The 21,251-nt window shown below is 34.8% G+C and overlaps 1 protein-coding gene across 5 annotated transcripts in view; it reads left to right on the top strand.

The window, feature by feature from the left end:
• Positions 1 to 21,251, top strand: part of LOC111056291 (box A-binding factor) — a 135,920-nt gene that overhangs the window by 97,643 nt on the left and 17,026 nt on the right. For 2 of the 5 annotated variants that reach the window (XM_039439875.1, XM_039439877.1), the window contains exon 5: positions 10,917 to 11,086. The exons of 1 other annotated variant lie outside the window; for it this stretch is intronic. In XM_039439875.1, coding sequence (XP_039295809.1) covers positions 10,917 to 11,086 — 170 coding nt within the window. The remainder of the gene's footprint in view (positions 1 to 10,916; positions 11,087 to 21,251) is intronic. 2 more of the 5 variants (XM_039439873.1, XM_039439874.1) reach the window with 1 other exon arrangement.

The following is a 21,251-nucleotide window of genomic DNA, read 5'->3' as shown; positions in this document are numbered from 1 at the left end:
TTGAGTGGAATATTTCTAATTAATTTATCAATTTAAGCCATCTAAATTCAAAATTTATAGTTTTAATGTTTATTTTGGACCAAAATTTTATAAATATTGTACACGTGAAATTCTAACCTTATCTTGGACTTTGTCACCTATAAATTTGGAAGAAAATAGCACAAGGACTACCTTATTATTTTATCTTTCAATGTTATTACATTAGTGTCCTTTGCATTGTAATAAATAAAATAAATAAACCTACTATGTTCCAAATTTCGTGAAAATCATTAGAGCCGTTTTCGAGATCCGTAAAACATAAATAACCAGATATAAAAATAACCAGATATATAAATACAGAAATTGCTCGCTTAATATGATAGAATAATTCATGAAATATTGTCAAGTACGCTTTTCGCATCAGTAGAATCTAGATTGAATTCACAGAATAACAACGTTAATCATTCAATTCCTGTTGAATTAATTTCAATTAATCTCAGGGGAAATACTCAAAGAGATACAGTGTCAAAATATCTTAAACACATTTTGCCATCCCCAATTCATAGCTTTAAAAGTTCGTGATCTTCAGAACTCCCAACCATTTAGCAGCAGTTTTAAAAACGTAAACAACTCCCACCTTCCCCTGCTTATTTTAGCTATTATCCCAGTCAACATAACGGGGTAGAAGGGTTGAAGAAACACAAAAAATGAAGAAAAATATACCGAATAGACAACTCAGATACTGTCAATCTATGTGATCAATTCAAATTGTCAGTTATAATGAAATAGAAAACATTGTTGTAAAAATGACCTATGATCGAAACTAGTCGTTGTAATATTTTGAAAAATGAAGGGTACTTCAAGTTTCAATATTTTTTTATATTGTTGATATTTATGAAGGGATCTGACGCTATAATTTCTATCTATCTATATATATATAAGCGAAATGGCACTCACTCACTGACTGACTGACTGACTCACTCACTCACTCACTCACTCGCATAACTAAAAATCTACCGGACCAAAAACGTTCAAATTTGGTAGGTATGTTCAGTTGGCCCTTCAGATGCGTACTAAGAAATCTTTTGGCAATATTTTAACTCTAAGGGTTGTTTGTAAGGGTTTAAAGTTCGTCTTTTAGCATGTATATTCTTCTTCTCCCAATCTCTTAATTATAATTGAAATTTCCATATCATATGTTACTATAGAACTATAATCTAGATAGAGTACCTCTTCGAAACAGTTGTTAACTGGCAACTTTTGTCTGGTTGACATTAAGTTGAGTTGACTTTGTTAGGTTGACACCAAGTTGAAGATTTAAATACATTTATCGCGGAAAAATTGATTGGGCACTGCTTCTTCAATCCTGGGAATATTATATTACTAGCCGTCAGACTCGCTTCGCTCGCCATATCCGTTTAGCCAGACGTTTAGTTTGGACCCCCGACTGGATTGTTCTAACATATGATAAAAAATATATAAAAAGATATGATATCAAATGAAAAATGCAGGCGAGCGAAGCGAGCCTGCTGATCTCATTCTTGGACGATCCAGCCGGGGGTCCAGGGGGCGGAGCCCCCTGGCTAGACGGATATGGCGAGCGAAGCGAGCCTGACGGCTAGTCTAACATAATCTGACAAACATAATCTGATCGATATCAACTGTTCATACTAATAAAACTTATAACCTGTCAGCAGTAGTTCAATAGAAGAAGTTGTAGATATTTATGAGGAATGGTGACAGTTTCAAGTGAATTTCACCCCAGTGTTATAAAAGATACTGACAATATTTGAAGAGAATCCTTTGGGGTGTCATTTACTAAAGCAAACATTGGCCGATTTCTGTGACTGAAGGATATCTATAATTTGTTAAACTGTTATTGTTGGTGTCTTCAACGCAAACAAATCTGTGGAAAAACATGGAAAACGTGTTTTTTAAACAAGAAATTCGTGATTGGTGACAGTTTAGTGTCCGGTCTTCAACCCCTTCAGGGGTAAAGTGTAAATTTTGTAAAGTGTGTAAAGTGTAGTAAAGTGTCCTTCGGCTGAGGGACACTTTGGACCGGAAACTTATAGCTAGACTTGACTCAAGAGCTGGCGCCTAGAGGTTTTCGGTTATTTGTCACGTTTTGTTGACTTCAACGGAGAGAGAGAGAGAGATAGAGAAAGATAGATATGTATATATAGAGAGAGATATAGATAGAGAGATATGAAAAGAGAGAGGATGAGAGAGTGAGAGAGAGAGGAGTGGGTGAACGAGAACGTGAGAGAGTGAAATCTTAATCAGTAGGAGAATAAGAGTGAAGAGATATTATGGAATAGTACTTTTATCATATTCCTTAAGTACAGCTTAACCACCTTCAATTTCAGGGGTAATTTCCATTTTTGGGCCAGAGACGAAGAATATTTTCTGATATATCTTTGATGACACGATGGCTCTTGGTTTTTGATGTATCTTTGATGGGTCATTCACACGTGGTGAATTTAATAGCTACTTGCTCGGTATTCGACACTTTATACCAGAAACAAAAATAATTGATTAACCTCGTCAGAACTGGCTTCTTCCACTTACTCCTGTATACTTGGGTTGATTTGTATACTATACCATGCATACGCTGTCTGAGCTGATATATGGTCAGAAGGTAGAGTACAGGGAGAAAAAGGAAGAAAAGCTATAAATACAGTCTCCCTGTATTATAAATTCTATTTTTTCTCTCCAACTTTTATCAATGATTGATCACATTGTAATAGTGGTTATGGTGGAGTGGATTCCCACTTTTTCGGTTAAGACGACTTGTTAACTTAAGAGTACATTGTCAGCTATCGTATAACAACAACTATACAGGTAGCAGTGGCCACAGATCAGCTGTGGAGTTTTTTTAAAAGTTGTATTTCGAGAGAGAGATAGGTTAGAACTGGATAGAGTGAAATCAATATGTACACACTGCACACTGGTTCTGGGGAGGTTTCTCCTAAGGTTTTCAAGCCTGAAAATATCATAGTTACCAAATTTTATTGATGAAAAGCTGACAAATATCATATTGAGAGGTACCAGAACAACCGGTCACATTCTGTCTATAAATGTGGTTTGAAAACCTCGATCATCTGAAATATTTTTACAACTTTAAACCGTATTTCGCCTGGTAATATTAAAGTAACTACATTATAACGATTTTACTTTTTTTTTTTAACGATGAAAAACTGACAAATATCATATTGAGAGAGAGTAGAACATCCTGTCTATCAATGCGGTTAGAAACCTAGATCATCTGATACATTTTTACAACTTGAGAAAAATCAGTTTTTTCGCCTAGAAGTATTAAAGTTGTTGAACTATATTGATAGGAAAATGATAGCAAGTTTATGAGAGATAGTAGGACAACCCTCCACGTTTCGTGCATTGATATGGTTTGAGAACCTTGATCATCTGAGACTTGTTACAACTTTAAAACCGTATTTCGCCTGGAAATTTTGAAGTTACTGAATTATAGCGATGAAAAACTGACAAGTATCATAATTGAGAGATAGTAGAACATCCTGTCTATCAATGCGGTTTGAAACCTCGATCATCTGAAACATTGTTAATACTGTAAACAGTTCTTCACCTGGAAATATTCAAGTTACCATATATTAATAAAAAACTGACAAATATCATATTGAGAGGTACCACAACAACCGGTCATATTCTGTCTATGAATGTGGTTTGAAAACCTCGATCATCTGAAATATTGTTACAACTTTAAAACCGTATTTCGCCTGGAAATTTTGAAGTTACTAAATTATAACGATGAAAAACTGACAAATATCATAATTGAGAGAGAGTAGAACATTATGTCTATCAATGCGGTTAGAAACCTAGATCATCTGATACATTTTTACAACTTGTGAAAAATCAGTTTTTTCGCCTAGAAGTATTAAAGTTGTTGAACTATATTGATAGGAAAATGATAGCAAGTTTATTGAGAGGTTGTAGAACAACCCTCCACGTTTCGTGCATTAAAATGGTTTGAGAACCTCGATCATCTGAAACATTTTTACAACTTTAAAACCGTATTTCGCCTAGAAATTTTGAAGTTACTGAATTATAGCGATGAAAAACAGGCAAGTATCATATTGAAAGATAGTAGAACATCCTGTCTATTAATGCGATTTGAAACCTGGATCATCTGAAACATAGTTACAACTTTAAAACCGTATTTCCCCTGGAAATATTGAAGTAACTAAATTATAAGGATGAAAAAACTGACAAGTATCATAATTGAGAGATATAAGAACATCCTTTCTATCAATGCGGTTTGGAACCTAGATCATCTGAAACATTGTTAAAACTTGAAACAGTTCTTCGCCTGGAAATATTCAAGTTACTAAATTATAACGATGAAAAACTGACAAGTATCATAATGTGAGATACTAGAACATCCTGTCTATCAATGCGGTTTGGAAACCTAGATCATCTGAAACATTTTTACAACTTGTGAAAAATCAGTTTTTTCGCCTAGAAGTATTAAAGTTGTTGAACTATATTGATAGGAAAATGATAGCAAGTTATTGAAAGGTAGTAGGACAACCCTCCACGTTTCGTGCATTGATATGGTTTGAGAACCTTGATCATCTGAAACATTCTTACAACTTTAAAACCGTATTTTGCCTGGAATTTTTGAAGTTACTGAATTATAACTATGAAAAACTGACAAGTATCATAATTGATAGATAGTAGAACATCCTGTCTATCAATGCGGTTTGAAACCTCGATCATCTGAAACATTGTTGATACTGTAAACAGTTCTTCATATGGAAAAATTCAAGTTACCAAATTATATCGATGAAAAAACTGACAAGTATCATATTGAGAGATAGTAGAACATCCTGTCTATCAATGCGGTTTGAAACCTCGATCATCTGAAACATTGTTAAAACTTGAAACAGTTCTTCACCTGGAAATATTCAAGCTACTAAATTATAATTGAGAAATTGAAGAAGTTTTGGGCAATAGCTGTTTTTTATTTTCCGATCATTGTACTGACCTGATAATAACGATGAAAAACTGTCCAGTATCATACTGAGAATTGAGAGATAGCAAAACAACCTGTGATATTCTATTATTAGGCGGTTTGAAACCTGGATCATCTGGAACAGTCTTACAACTTGGCCCTTATGTAATCACAAATTCCTCCACAATAACCTCATCACAATACAGTTCTCGTATAAAATGAGTTTCTGAAAATAGCCAGCTCCGTCGTCCGGTAAAATATTTCGCAGATTCTGTTAATTATCAATTATGACTGTTTTGTCTGCCAGCTGAGTTCAACAGACACATGGATGAGATTTTAATGACGGTAGAGGATGGAATAAAGGAGAGAAAGAAAGAAAGAGAGAGGAAGAAATAGGAATGCTAATAACTAATCAATAGTTTGTAAGAATTGAGCTGTGTTTTCCGTCTGCTATAGTGAGGTCCACGTTATAATGACAGTATTTGATCAACATTGGTGTTGGTATCCTTGTCTATCATTCGACAAAGCAGATAGCTCTATCCTTGTCTAGCTCCGCAATGGTGTCAGATCTTTTTTTAAGAATATAGAAATAATATAATAAATTAACAAAATATTCAATCTGAATCATAGAAATTTATTATTTAATCATTGAAAAGTGTATTATCTTAACGAATAAAATATAACTGATTATTTTAAACAAGAATAAACAGTTGATATTATTCAAAAGGTTTCTTCTATGATTACAATTACTAACAAACTTTTACAAAAAAACAATTACTATGAAATTCCCTGAAAACTTAGGGAACGTTTAGTTCTCTTATTCCATTTTATTCTATACACGACTATTTTTGTCTAAACTCATCATTATTAACTGTCAGAATCAATTTTTTTTTTATATTTTTCTATAATTACAGTATATTCATAGTGTTCTTATTCTATTTTATTCTAGACGAGCTTTAGCTAAACTCGAAATTATCAAGTGTCAAAATCAAGAGGTTTCTCCAAATGCTCTCTTCAAAGACAATATATACTGGCTTAGTGTATAAGCCAGTATATATTGTAATCTACATAAATAAAGTACTCAATCAATCAATCAAAATCAAATGTTTTCTAAAATTGATTGAAAAACGGAATGAAATGTCTAGTGAGAGACTATGATGGGAGAAAACCTCCAGTAGCTACTGTAGAACTTTTCTTATCATATCTCCGTTTCATCTTAGAAACATTCTCATTTTTGGGGAATATTAGACATAAATGTTTTTTAGACTAGAAGTTCACTGGCGACCTCACTCAATTCGAAAGTCATTTGTCATTTTGTCGACAGTTCTGTGACAGGTTTGTTGGTGTCAAGAGAGAGAGAGAAAGAGTGTTCGTGAGAGAGAAATGGGAAGAGAAGAAGTAAGAGTGAGAAAGCATGGCTCTGGGATATGTGTTGTTCATTTTTTGTATTGGGACATTGGGAAGTCAACGGTTTCCCCGAGTTGTTGAAAATTTTGTAAGGGCTTGTCAACTTGCGATAATTGACAAACTGAAGAGGGTATTCTTCTCAGAGACATGTTTACTACTGAATTTGGTTTGGAGTCGAAGTATAGTTTGATTTTTTCTGCGAATAGACAATTTGTGTCGTCAAACTGACAAGTAGTAATCGAGAGTTGCATTTCGTATATTCCGGTGATGATTGATATGAGGCTTGCTTGTTTCGTTAAACTCTGGAATTCATATAACTCAATTTTTTTAATATTGGATGGTTTGGATATTTTTCTTTTCTTATCTCTAGACTTCTGGTTTCATAGATGTATATTTGTTTGAAAACTCTTTTATTTGTAGATTTCTTTCTGAGTCATGGAATGTGATACAAATGGGTCGACTGAACAATAACTCAATAATCTCAAATCAAACGAATAATACCAATTAAGAGCACGGTGATAATTTTATGCAATATGATAAATATTTTATAATTAATAATATAAATAAATCAACAGATTATTTGACACAGAATTTAACAGATTGACAATCTCATTGTTCCGTATTCTCTTTAACGGCACCCAAAAAGGCAAAAAAAAAATTTTTTGTCGATTTTTGAATTTTGGCGCCATTGAATAGATCTTGGTTTTCTGAATGCATTCATATAAGATACTTGATATTTGCATGTTTATTTCACAATGAAAATTGGTATTTTTTAATACTCTACAATCCTTTTTCTAACTTTGATTTCAAGAAAATTACCAAATATTTCAAAACAGTATAACTTTTGAATGCATCAAGCGATTTTCACAATTCTTTCGCTATGATGTACATTGTTATGTTGGCAATGATACGAACATGTGTAGTTGAAGGTGAATAGTGTTGTTGTTATTGAATTGCGGTTTGCGGTTATGTTGGATGCGATTTTTATAGTTTTCGATTTTTGGTGTTTGGTTGTGTCTAAAAAAACAAAGTCAAAGTGATTTGTAAGTACATTTTATAGTTTCATTGTGTAATACAATGGGAAATAAAAAGAAAGTTGGAACAAGACGCTTGTCTTATAAACGGAAGAAAGTTGTAGCCAAATCAACTGATGAAGCAGCTACATCTACACCCATCCAGAAAGAAAAACATGATCATTATCAACCTTCCAGCTCAAAGATAAAACTAAGTCAGAACCTTGACAAATATAATGATAGAAATGACATTCAGTGCTACGAAATAATTGATTTAGACGTTCTTGAATTGATGCTACATGACATTGCAGTTTGTAAGTTTTGTAATCATCCACTACACATAAGTAGGAAGTCAATTGTAGGCCTAGCTTCACAAATAAAAATATTGTGCAAGAACTGTGAATCTTTAAAAACATTTGAGAACTGTAAAAAAGTTGATAGGCCTATTCAGGTGAATAATGATGATAATAAAAGTCATACATTTTATGACTTGAACCTTAGGCTCATATTAGGTATGCGAACAATTGGTAAAGGATATAAAAGTGCTCAAAGTCTGTGTGGTATCATGAACTTATCTGCTCCACCGACAATGTTTTCCCTTCATGAGAAAGCCCTAACTTCAACTGTGATATCTGTGTGTGAAGAGTCGATGAAGTCTGCAGTTGAGGAAGCATGTGCTGAAAACAGTGATGATAGAAATCTGTGTGTAGCTTTAGATGGCTCTTGGCAAAAGCGAGGCTTCTCTTCGCTAAATGGCATAGTTTCTCTCACATCAGTGGACACTGGTAAGGTTCTAGATATTTGTGCTTTATCAAAATATTGCAAATGCCCACAAAGGCTTGAAAATATTCACGAAGATGACTGCCAAGCCAACTACCGTGGTACAAGTGGGGGGATGGAAATTGATGGTGCCATCAAACTTTTCAGCCGCTCCATGCCCAAGTATAATGTAAAGTATACCGAATATTTGGGTGATGGAGATTCCAAAGGATATCAGGCAGTTTGTGAGGCACAGCCTTATGGTCAGGATGTCTCTATACACAAACTTGAGTGTATTGGCCACATCCAAAAACGTATGGGGACACGACTTTTCAAACTGAGAAATGAAAAGTTGAGTGACGGAAAACCTCTCAAAGGAAAAGGACGTCTGACAGGTGAGAGAGTAAAAAAACTCCAAATTTTCTATGGGTTGGCAATAAGAAGGAACACTCACAGTGTAAAAGATATGCAGAGAGCAATATGGGCTACATATTTCCATGTTCAGTCAACAAATGAAAATCCAACCCATCAACTTTGTCCCAAGGATGCCAATACCTGGTGCAAATTCCATAAAGCTGCAATTGAAAATGCAGTATATGACCACAAGAACCACTTCCACATACCTGAAATCATCATGTCAGCGATAAAACCTGTATTCAAATCATTGGCTGATCCTCTACTTCTAGAAAAATGTTTGAAGGGCAAGACGCAAAATCCCAACGAGTCCTTGAACAATCTGATTTGGACTCGTGTACCAAAACGTACTTTTGTGACCCTTCCTGTCCTTGAGTTAGGTGTATATGAAGCTGTTTCGTCTTTCAATGAAGGATATATTTCCAAAGTGAAAGTTATGGAAGAAATGGGTTTGGAGGCTGGAAGAAACATGGTGCTGGCAATGAAGCGGCTGGACAAAGAACGCATAAGAAATGGAGAAAAGGCATCTCTGGAACTCCAAAAGAAAATCAGGCAGACAAGAAATGTACAGAAAAGAAGACTGGAAGACCTTTATGAAGCAGATGAAGACCCTGACAATCCAGCTTACTGCGCAGGAGGATATTGATCTGTGAGTTACAACAAATATTCTATTTTTTTGGTTTTCTTCGCTTCCTGAAAAATTTGATTTTCAAACACTAAATGACATGTAACTCAATAACTATTAGAGATAGAGCTCTCAAATTTGTAACACAGGTAGCTTAGGTGTATATCTAGTTCCTCTCACAAGATTTTTGGACAAGGTTTATTAAAAAAAAAAATAGAGTACATTGAATGAGAAAATTATGAGAAAAAAATCGTGTTTTGAAAAAAAAATCATAACTTTTTTTTTTATTGTTGATTTGAAAAAACCTGTGGTAGGAACTAGATATTTTGATTATCTTTCGAATAAAAAAAAATTCAAGGCTCTATCTTTAACCATTCTTGAGATATGTGTCATTTAGTTAACATTGCTTGTATAGGGCTTTCGGGTGCCCTTAATCTCCGTAACTCTCGGAGCTATCCAAATTCCGAACTTTGTGTAGATCATAAAATTAGTCTCTTCTAGTTCTAAATAGTCAGCTTTGAACCTTGTTCTTCCAGAGAATAGTTCTCCTATATAAATATCAAATCTGGGGATGATACAAGAAGATTCTGTTCATAGTAAACTGTTAAACTTAAATACAATATAATAATTAATAGTACTTGATAATTTACCACACCTAAATGAATAGTCCACTTCAAAAGTATATAGAATACATAGTCACGTCTAATACAGAGGTACCTCTATTAAGGTGCGTACAGATATACGCGCCGCGAACATGAACAATTCACTTTTAATCAGCTGATTATATCTGTATTTTTACAGAAACGGTAAGATACAGATATATAAAGCTTGGCATCAGCTGATTGAAAGTGAATTGCTCATGTTCGCGGCGCGGAAATCTGTACGCACCTTTAGAGGTGCCTATGATATTATACTACTCTTCAGTTTGTTTTTCTCAAAACAAACGAAGCGTTTTTCTCAGGCGTTTTTACACTGTCAAAGGACAAGTCGGCAGAACAGGAAGCTCTCCAATTGGCTAATTATCAGCTGATTGGTTTGGCGCTCAGGAATAGCTAATAATCAGCCAATCAGTAAGCTTCCTGCCCTGCCGTCTCGTCTTAAAATGCCTGGAAAACGCTTCATGTGGCTTGACCCTGAAGATGCAAACATGATGAGTTAGTCGGCAGGGCAGGAAGGTCTTCAATTGGCTGATTATCAGCTGATTGGGATGGCGTACGAGAATCAGCTAATAATCAGCCAATCAGTAAGCTTCCTGCCCTGCGTCTCGTCTTAGAATGCCTGAAAAACGCTCCATGTGACTTGGCCCTGAAGATGCAAACATAATTAGTGAGTCGCGGTGTAGATTTCGGTTTCGATCGATGCCTCCAATCAGCTGTTAAGCCAGTTACACACAAAGTTAGTAGATCTGTATACTAACGTTGAGTTACACATAATATATTGATTTTTTGCCGTCCTTATGAATTCTATAAGATTGAAGGTAATTTGACAAACATAATCTGTTCATACCAATAGAACTTATAAGGACGGCAAAAATCGTAGCCTACTTCCGAAAATCGATGTGTGTATAACTGACATTAATGAAAAAAAATTTGAATGTCGTCGTGCTGAACATAAATCGATACTTTATTGTAGGATACTGTTCAATCCTGTTCTTCACAATGATACATGATACATGTAACACGATTCACGATACATTAAAAAAGGATACATGAGCGATGTTTGTTCACAGTGGACGAGGTGGAGTTCTTTCAAGAGGGCCGCGAGTGCGTGAACTGTGGCGCAATTTCGACGCCCCTGTGGCGTCGCGACGGAACCGGGCATTACCTGTGCAACGCATGTGGTCTGTACCACAAGATGAACGGCATGAATCGGCCTCTGGTCCGGCAGCCGCGCCGTTTGGTAAGAGTGACGACACAATAGCTGTTACACAGTAACTGTGACACAATAACTGTCACACAGTAACTGTGACACAGTAAACGTGACTTGGCAGTATTTTCTATCAGTGGCAGTATCAGTTGCAGGGGTTTTATCCTCTAAATCCTCTAGTTTTTTAATGATATTATCAGTGAGCTCTTTATCCTCAAAAATGTTTTTTTTTTGGCAAAAGTTTCTCAATCTTTCCCAAAAATTTATTAAATTATTGTTGATGAACAACTTCAGACCCTGAAGACCTTTTAATTCCTTTGCAGAAGTTACTAAAAGTTCATTCATCATTCCCAAAAATTTGTTGAATTGTTGGTGAACAATTTCAATACCTAAAGATTATTTCAATGACAGTATCCGTTGCAACAGTTTAATCCTCTAAGGCTCAACTCGCACCTACACGACTCAGGTCGAGACGAGACTCGACTCTAGTCGAGAGCATGTGTTTTCAAATGTTGACGTCGCGGAGACTAGAATGGACTGGTCTGAGTGTCACCATTTGATAACATGCTCTCGATAAGAGTCGAGTCTCTCCTCGACCTGAGTCGCGTAAGTGTGAGTTGAGCCTACATCGTCATTTTTCCAAATCTATTATCAGTTGCAAGAGAGGTATCCACATAATATAAAGATTCTTCTCTAGAAACTACCCTCCGAGAATTTTCTGAAAAGTTTTACCCTTAGTGATAGTTTTGAAAAAGTTTAAAAAGATTCACAATTTTCTAAAATTAAAAGTAAAATTTTCCGTATACTTTCTTAGAATTTTATATAGGAGTTTAAAAATTATTACCAAGTCTTTGATAAATCCTTTGTGCCATGATTTATTTATTTATTCAATGCTACACAGTAATTAATTCATTAAAATTAATGGGAAGGACAAACAGGCACAGCCCAAAACTGTTTCTTCCCCGAATTTCAATTCATACACTAGTCCAAAAAGTTGGTTATGATATTTTTATTTTCTCAAGAATAATCTTTCCACGAGAGTTAAATTACGTTTTTCTTCTTGTTTTTAAAGATTTCTAAGTAACATTGATTTTGTTTTTACTCTTACTTCTCAAATACCTGGAGCTTAGAACTTCCACTAATTCTAAAAGTGCATACAGAGTTATGCGCTACGTTCACGCTCATTTTGCTGCTTTTCATCAGCTTATGATATGCTTATCATATCTGTATTTCTACAGATGATTGATTGATTCATTAATTGCCTCTATTAGGGCGGAGTTAGGACTCCTGGTCCTCTCTGTCACACAACCCCAAATGCAGAGAGATAGATAATGAAAAGTGCGTGAAGTTTTTAGCTCAACATTTCCTAGTTTCATTCATAATTTACTTCTTGAATACTGTTCTAGATTTTGTTTATTTTAGACTTTGATAGTACCCATTTGATTTGAAATTTTTCGTTTTTCTGGGCTTTGAAGTGTGTCAATTGTTTTTTGAAAAGTGAAACTGCTATACCCTACATTTCAATTCGGACAGTATAGTAGACCTAAAAATTGAGAATTGGACAGTTTTGGGCATGAGTCTGTTGTGCCTTCCCTCAAGTCAAATATTTGTACACGGTGAGATAAACAATAAGCATAGCACCAGCTGATGAAAGGCAGAAAGCGCTTAAAACTTATCAACTTATTAACTTAAACTTATGCGCTTAACTTATCAAATTGTATTCAAATATTATTGTAATTTTTTCAATGAATCTACAACCCTGAACTTTCCCAATATCTACTGTTTGAATGAATCAAACAAGTGAAACATGATTGTGGTCCATCAGTCTGTACGCACCTTAAGATTCTCATAAAATCTTCCAATCACGTAGCTCATTGGAGGTTTCACCCTTGTGAATATTATTATAACCTTTGAATATAATATATTATATTATAACCCTTGTGAATATATATTTCACTCATAATATGAGTATGATATTATGGTATCATGATAATATTATCATAATGAATTTTTCCAGAAATTCTCGGAGGGTTTCTCAAGATTTTTGTTTCCTCTAAAGGGGAATTTCTTAGTTTTTATCCCATAACGTCCCATAAGTTCCTTATCTTCAATTTTGCCAGTTGTTTTGTATTTGAAAGTCTTCCCTCCAACCCAATACATATTTTTTGAGACAATTTTATTCTTGTTTATTTCTAGAAACCTGGTAGAAACTTATTAGGTGAATAAATACATGTGGATTGGCATTGCAATATCTTCAATGTATTTCTATAGTAACATGCGTTATCTATATATAAAATTGTATGAAAACAACTTGATATTTTCAAAGCCGCTATTTTTTGCGGAAAATTTGAGATACTAGTTTCCGTTTTTACTGCAATATCAATCTCTTATGAACTGAAAACTTGCACATTGAACAGCAGAATAGAGTGGGTGGAGCGCTAGGCTTCACCTGTTGACCAATGAAGGTTGAGCTTTGCTGTCATTGGTCGAAACTAGACACGCCCAAGTATACCAAATATGGTCATGAGAACCGTTAAACAAGTTGAGAGAAACTAATGTAAGTTCGTCTTGATTTATATATATATATATATAGCGAGTTTTTGCAACTTCAGTTGTGTCGCTTCTCGCACCCCAATCGCCATCTTTCCTTATTTATCCAGTCTCCTTCAAAGAGACCTCTACTCTCCATTTGAATGTGGACATTGGATACCCATTTCTTTCGCGGTCTTCCACGCCTATTTCTGTTCGCTGGTACCCAATTCCATACTTGCAAAGGAAGTCTTCCTTCATTCATTCTGCGCAGGTGTCCATACCATTTTAATTGTTTCTCTCCAATGACATCCATTATTGTGTTTTTTGCGCTCATTCTCTCTCTTATTATATCATTCCTGATTCGATCCAGCAACGTCAATCCTAAACTCCTCCTCCAGTACATCGTCTTGATTTGTTGTTGATAAACGATTCTCAAGGCCATATTTGGAATACTGCAATTGATTAAATTATCTTGGTAGTTTTTCAGGATTGATACATGAGTTAGAATTGGAATATTGTAGGCCTACTTACCAACAAATTTTAATCAATTTATCTAAATTTGGGAAAGGAACAGTTTTGGGCTTTAAGCCTGTTGTTCCTCTCCCAATCATTCATAGTTCAGAATGATATCGTATCTATCAATGTATAAATAAATACATCAATTAATTAAAGTTCAAATTCTCCAAGTACCTATAAAATGGTAATGTTTAGTATAATTACTTTTTTCGATCGCTTTCTATTCCATTTATTGCAATGTGAATCCACATGTGTATTTTGATCACATATTTAGGAATGAATTGAACATTTCGCATATTTTTTGGAGACCTGCATGATTCTATGATATCTACAATGCATGTTTGAAAAGCATGAATGAAAATAGAATATATCTATATTTAGACTACTCAATAGCATGTCAATTCTTAGCATGTTTTATTTAGTATATTTATAGTGCTTTTTACATTATTGATTTTTATGCCTGTTCAATATTTTTTTTGAAATTTGGTATTGTTTCTTCTCTGTTGTTTTCAGGATAGTTTTATTGGAATAATAGTAGGTAAACTGTGCTCTGGAAGGGTCTATTTTAAAACTTTACAAACTGGAAATTTGACGTAATGAAATCTTGAAGAATTGAAAATAGGCCTATAACCATCCTCGATGAATTAAGAATGTGTATGGAAAATTTCAAGTTAATCAGTCCAGTAGTGATCAGACGTGATGATGCGTCAAACATAATTTTCCTATCCCGTACGTGTGTACTAGCCAGTTCTTTCCTTTATTATTAGTATAGATAATGGTTTTCGTTCTGAATTTCAAAGATTTTCAGAATTAGGCTAAACTTAATGAGGCTTTGATCTAATGAAAAAAAGCTCTAGTCATCTCATCAGTAAGAAATCGCTACGCTGGTTCTATAAGAATATTAATATCGTTCAAAATGTAGTCACGTACGATAGATGAGTGAGTACAATATCATAGCCTCCTATTTGAATAGTTCCTAGTATCATAGGCTTTGAATAGTTCCTAGTCTTATATCTGGGCAATTGGAGACTGTAACTATTCGACTAGTTATAATAAACTTACATCAGAATTTCGGAAGTTAACACATTCCTCTATTGAGAACTTAACATCCGCATCCTTAACATTAATCTCATTAATTCTTCAAACTCCAAGTGCCGGTTGCATAACAGCCGGTTAAATTTCAACCGTGATTAATTCCATGAGAACCAATCAGAGAAGACCTTTTTGAGAAGACCTCTGATTGGTTCTCGTGGAATTAATCACGGTTAAAATTGAACCAGCGTTTGTGCAACTGAGCCCTAATAAAGTGCTATTAGTGAGTCCATATTCAATTGTTATTATTTTTAACAGAAGGCAGGTTTAAACAAGGCGAAAATAATAATTTCGTATTCCGGTGTTTCTGTCACAATTTTCAGTCCCTTCTACGAAACAAAACAAAATAAAAAATGAATGGAATTTTTTCTGAGAAAATCTGTCACTGTTACTGTTTTGAGGCAAGGATTTGTTGAGTGATGATATCCTCATGTAGGCTATAGAGAGGTCCATGTTATAATGGCAGTGTTTGATTGACAATGGTATTGCTATCCTTGTCTATCATTCAACAAAGTGCTTTCTCTTTCTCGCTTTGCTCTGTTGCCAGATCGTCTTTCAACAATGTAGAATTATAAATCAACAAAATATTTCATCCTCATCATGAAATTATTGAAAATATGATTCATTATTTTAAATGAGAATAAATAGTTAATATTACATCAATAAACCTGTATCAGCTACCGTCTATAGAAGGCATTGACAAGAATGATCGGCAACGTTGATCTCCTATCTTTCTCACTGTCATTATAACGTGGATCTCGCTATATATATATAGGCCTATACTTTCGAATCACACCTGAATTTCTGGCTTGAAAAATAACGTTGAAAACAGTAAACAATGTAAATCTCGTGTTTTTTCCAAAGTACATCATCATCCACGGCTCTACAATCCAAAACGGATCTTGGCCTCCTCCAGCAATCGAAAATGTTGATCATATTTATTTATTTATGAAAAACATGGAAGCATACAGGATTTCTCCCAAAAACTGCTTCCATGACAACACAATTACAATAGTTCATTATACATAGTAAGAGTACAGAAAAAATAATATTGAAAAATTACAATGAAAGAAAAGGAAAAATAATAGAAGAAAAGAAATGAACAAAAAAAACAGAATCAGTAGGCTACTAATCATACACCCTCGAGGACTAGTGCAAAAGTGGATTGAAAAAAACATACAACATCAACTCAACAGACAAGAGACACATTAAAACACTCTACAGTCACACTCGCAGAAGTCGCCTACAATCCCTACGGAAGCAACTGTAAGCGAATGACAAGTCGAGATGATCCGAGAAGCAATTGAAAATGAATGATGATCTACATATGGGAGAGTTCTGATGATTTAAAGTGTTAAAATAAGGTATAAATAATCTAAAACTGGAACGGCGAGGCACTGCAGAATATTCTCATCCTGCTACAAGTACACCCTTTTCTATAGAAGGCAAACACTGGAACTAATGTTTTTTGATCAATCAATTAATTCTAATTCTTCAATTTATTTGCTATCTAGAGAGCATCCAGCTTGATATAATAATATTATAACTTAATATTGTAACTCCCTTATTAGTAAATTGTTCATTGAAAGTGCAACATTATGAAAAACTTACTGCTAAATTTATAGTTGCCAAGTTCCAGTTCATAGTGAGGTCCACGTTATAGTGGCAGTGGTGTAAGATGGGAAAACAGTGTTGCCGATTCTCTGCCTTGCCATTGCATTCTATATAGAAGATATCTGATGTGATCATATCAACTGTTCATTCTGGTTTAAAATAATCAATTATATGTCATTCGTCAAGGAAATTTTTATTTCTACAATGAATTTTCTTAATTGAGACGAAATATTTTGCTAATTAATTATATTTCTACATTATTGGAGAACGATCTGGCAACGTTGCAGAAGTAAAAAAGGATGATGCTATCTTATTTGTCGAATGATAGATAAGGATAACAACACCAATGTTGATCAAATGCTGCTACACAGTATTATAACGTGGACCTCACATCCTCACTATTGTACTGATAAGAGATAGATAGGTTCCTCCCACTTTTCCTTGAATTATGATCCAATCTCATGTTATCAAAGTCAGCGCTAGCGACAACTAGCGGGAAAAATGCCAACTACGAGCAATCGTTTCAGATTTTTCCTGCTAGATGGCGCGGTGTGTAGTCTTCGCCTTCATCAAATGAGACTGAGAACTCAAGTGGAATTCGCTCCTTTCTGTCAGCATTTCTTGGGAATTACACCAACGCTTTCCATTCAAACAATACTGACAGTTTTTAGTTAAACTCACCATATTAAAATCCTGCCATGCATTGCTTGTCTGTGGAAAGATTTTCCAACGATTTTCCATCCCTGCCATGCATTGATGGTCTGTGGAAAGATTTTCCAACGATTTTCCAACCCTGCCATGCATTGATGGTCTGTGGAAAGATTTTCCAACGATTTTCCAACCCTGCCATGCATTGGTTGTCTGTGGAAAGATTTACCATGTATTCTGTGGCCCTGATTGCCAATTTCAATTCTTTTGACACGCTGGGCTTTGGTTTATAACAACAGTATTTCAACTAGTAGTTCTATGAACAGTAGACCTCGCGCTCAGTAAGTTACATTGACCTGTTGTTATGTTTTCTCAAAAATTAATAAATAATTTATCAATTTAATATGTCTAGAAAAAATCATAAATAAACATAGATCTTTCTGTCATATCGTACCGTGACGTGTCGTCCCGGAATTTGAGGTGTGAGCGCTGTTATCAGGTCTGGCTGCCGTCGATACACCAATCCAATCAACCCATCAGAGAACATTCTGTGTTGTCGTGTTGGCGAAAAATCGGTGTGTTGAAATTAACAAAATAAACCACACACTATAATGCTGATTTCCTACAAACTTCATTTTTCACTTTTCATGATTTTAGTAGTCAATTTCTTTTCAATAATATTTGTTGCAATTTTAATCATCAGATTTAAAGAGAAAAATGCAAAAAAATTTCTATCAATAACTTCACACTCCAAACTAGGATCATGGCCTCAGCTTATGGAAAGACAAAGTTAGTAGACACCTGTCTACTAACGTTGAAGGAAAGATAAATTTTCAAGATTTTCGATATTTTTGAACGAGTAGTATTATAGTCCACGGTATATAGAAGAAGACGGTAGGTGTAACGCGCATGTTTGTGCTAAATTTCCGGTGTAGCTGACGTCATTTTATATCCAATCATCTGTTTTCAACAAAAATACGTTTCATAAATTTCTAATAGGTGTTAAAAACCTCGGTTGGTGGCGATGACGCAATCTAGCTGTCTGGCCACTGCGCACACATTTCATGACCCCTACCGTTTTCATCTAAATACCGTGTTATAGTCCACTAGGCAGCTGATTTATGATGAATAATTTTATTCTAAAATCTGATTTTTACGGTAATATTGGCGTTCAAAGAAGACTCCTTTTCCTTTTGTATTATCCTTAAAATGCAAAATTTCGAAAAAAACCTTATGTATACGTCGACGCGAAATTCAAAAAGGAACATACCTGTAAAATATCATGAAAATCTATTGCTGCGTTTCGCTGTAAATCCGGAACATAAAGAGAAATGCAAAACCGTTGACTTGAATCTTAGACCTCACTTCGCTCTGTCAATTACCATTTTATGGTTTCAAAATGAGGGTAGGCCCTGTTCCACAAAATCCTGTTTAGTTTTAATCATAACCAAATGCCACGAGAACTAATCATAAAAGGTTTTCGTGAGAAGAAGGCTGCTCTGATTGGTTCTTGTTGGATTTGATTGAGGTTAAAACTCAACAGGCTTTTGTGCAACCGAGTCGAAGAGTTGCCGACCCTGTGAGATTGAAAGATGAGACCTTGAAACTCGAAAAGCTGTCATGAGAAATTCATTGAGCCTTGTACTATTCCGTGGTTACTACTTGTATAACCTCATGTTCCTTATTTCATCTCTTTCAGGCTTCACAGAGAACTAGTATGATTTCATTCACTTTTTTACTACCATGCATTCACACATTCACCAAATCAAATCACGATAATTAGTCAAGCAAATCAATCTATTTCCCAAAATGTTACATCAAAAATGAAAGTTACATTCACAGATAAGATATATAAGGAAAATCCTGGTAGAGAGCCAAGCGGATTAAACCAAAAATAATTGTTCCTCTCCGGAAGTTATATATTTGATTGAATTTGTGTCAGAAATTCCCAGAACGCATCCATTGTTCCCGAGCCAAGACCGCGAAATCTACTGTCTCATTTTTCCAGAGCTCTGGTTGTCTGTTTTTGTCTTTTTGCTGAATGTGATTCCCACTTGTGCTATAGGCTTGTGCGTGAGTCACGTGGCAGATGATGATGAGAGAAGAGTGGAGGCTCTAAGTGGGTTCCGATCTATAGTGAGGTTCACATTGTAATGGCAGTATTTGATTAGCATTGCTGTTTCTATTCTTGTCTATCAATCGACAAAGCAGATAGCGCTATCCTTCTTCAGCTCCGCAACCTTGCCAGATCGTTTTTTGACGATATGGAAATATTATAAATTAACAAAAACTCAATATCGATATGTGTTATGGAAATCTATTATTTGATAGTTGAAAAATGTATCTTTTTTGCGAATAAAATACCGGTAATATCCTCCATAGAAGGTAGTGGCAAGGAAGAGAATCGGCAACGCTGTTCTCATATCTTTCACCACTGCCATTATAATGTGTATTACGAATATTCACGATTATTTTCTACAGTTGGGAATGGTCCACTGCTTTATAAACCAAAGCATTATTTCTAGAGAGTGTAAGGTAGAGGCAAGGGAGAGAATCGGCAACGCTGTTCTATCTCTCTCCACTGCCATTATAATGTGTATTACGAATATTCATGAATATTTTCTACAGTTGAGAATGGTCCACTGTTTCAGAGAGTATGGAATAAAAAGCTTTACTACCTTGGATCGTATAACTCTCTCTTGAATTGTCTTTTTCACTCTCTCTAGAACTCTATGATCTCTCCATGCACTTTCGAATTCTATGCTCTATGATTATGGCAACTGATTAAATGAGAAGAAAATTTTAGGATTTTTTTTTGGAAACTTTCCTTTTCAAACTTCTTCCACTACTCTATCAGCACAACCAACCTCTTGAGAATTTTCCAAATAAGTAGGATAACTCCCCTGACTAGCAATTAGTAGGTACCGGGTTCGATTCCCGGGCAGCCAAATAATTTTTGATAGTAGCTCTCATCGAATTTTCATCCAGCTGTTAACCCTGTTGTCAATATTTTTGCAGTAGCAGAAGTCTTCGGGGTGATTTACAGCATTTAAATGGGATTTTCGTTTGATAATAATTAAGTAGGATGAGTTTCTCTTACTCACCTCATTCATACAAATTATAATACTTTCAAATTATAACTGATAGATTGATTTCCCCAATACTTACAAATGTGAACAAATTGATTCTCTCATATTTTCACCAATTAAAACAGTTGGATTGAATATTCAAATTCATAAAGATCATCAGAGATAGACAAATTTCATGTTTCAATATAATGACATTTTTTATGTCAGATTTGAATCTCCTGTATTCCCGCTTCCATAATATAGATATAAAGAATATATATTATAATTTAATAGATAACAAACTAGTTTTAGAAGGATACAGGATATGGAATAGGCTACATAGGACCACCAAAATTTCGAAAATATACAGTTTTCCATTATTTCTAATAGTAAGTTATTTGTAGAAAAAACAGAGTAATGTACTTCCAATGAATTGATAACTCTTTTTTATATCCGAGTGTCCTATGGTTTGCTGTTTTATTTACTTGTTTGTTACGTATTTAAATTCCTATTTTCTTATTCTCTACTCCGTTCACAACTTAGGGCCGGTTTCCGAGCTCGGGATTTAGCTAAGTCCTAGACTTCAAACAGCTGGAGTCAGAAAATTGGCTTTCCGAACCGGGGCGTAGTCGTAGTCATAGTCAAAGTCACGTTTAAAAATTGAATTTTGTAAAACTAATTGAACACAAAATAAAATGAATAAAAAATAGTGTAAAGTTTCAGCTTTT

Source organism: Nilaparvata lugens, chromosome 13 (assembly GCF_014356525.2).
Source record: "Nilaparvata lugens isolate BPH chromosome 13, ASM1435652v1, whole genome shotgun sequence".
Lineage (NCBI taxonomy): Eukaryota > Metazoa > Arthropoda > Insecta > Hemiptera > Delphacidae > Nilaparvata > Nilaparvata lugens.
This window is presented reverse-complemented; position numbering and strand designations above follow the sequence as displayed.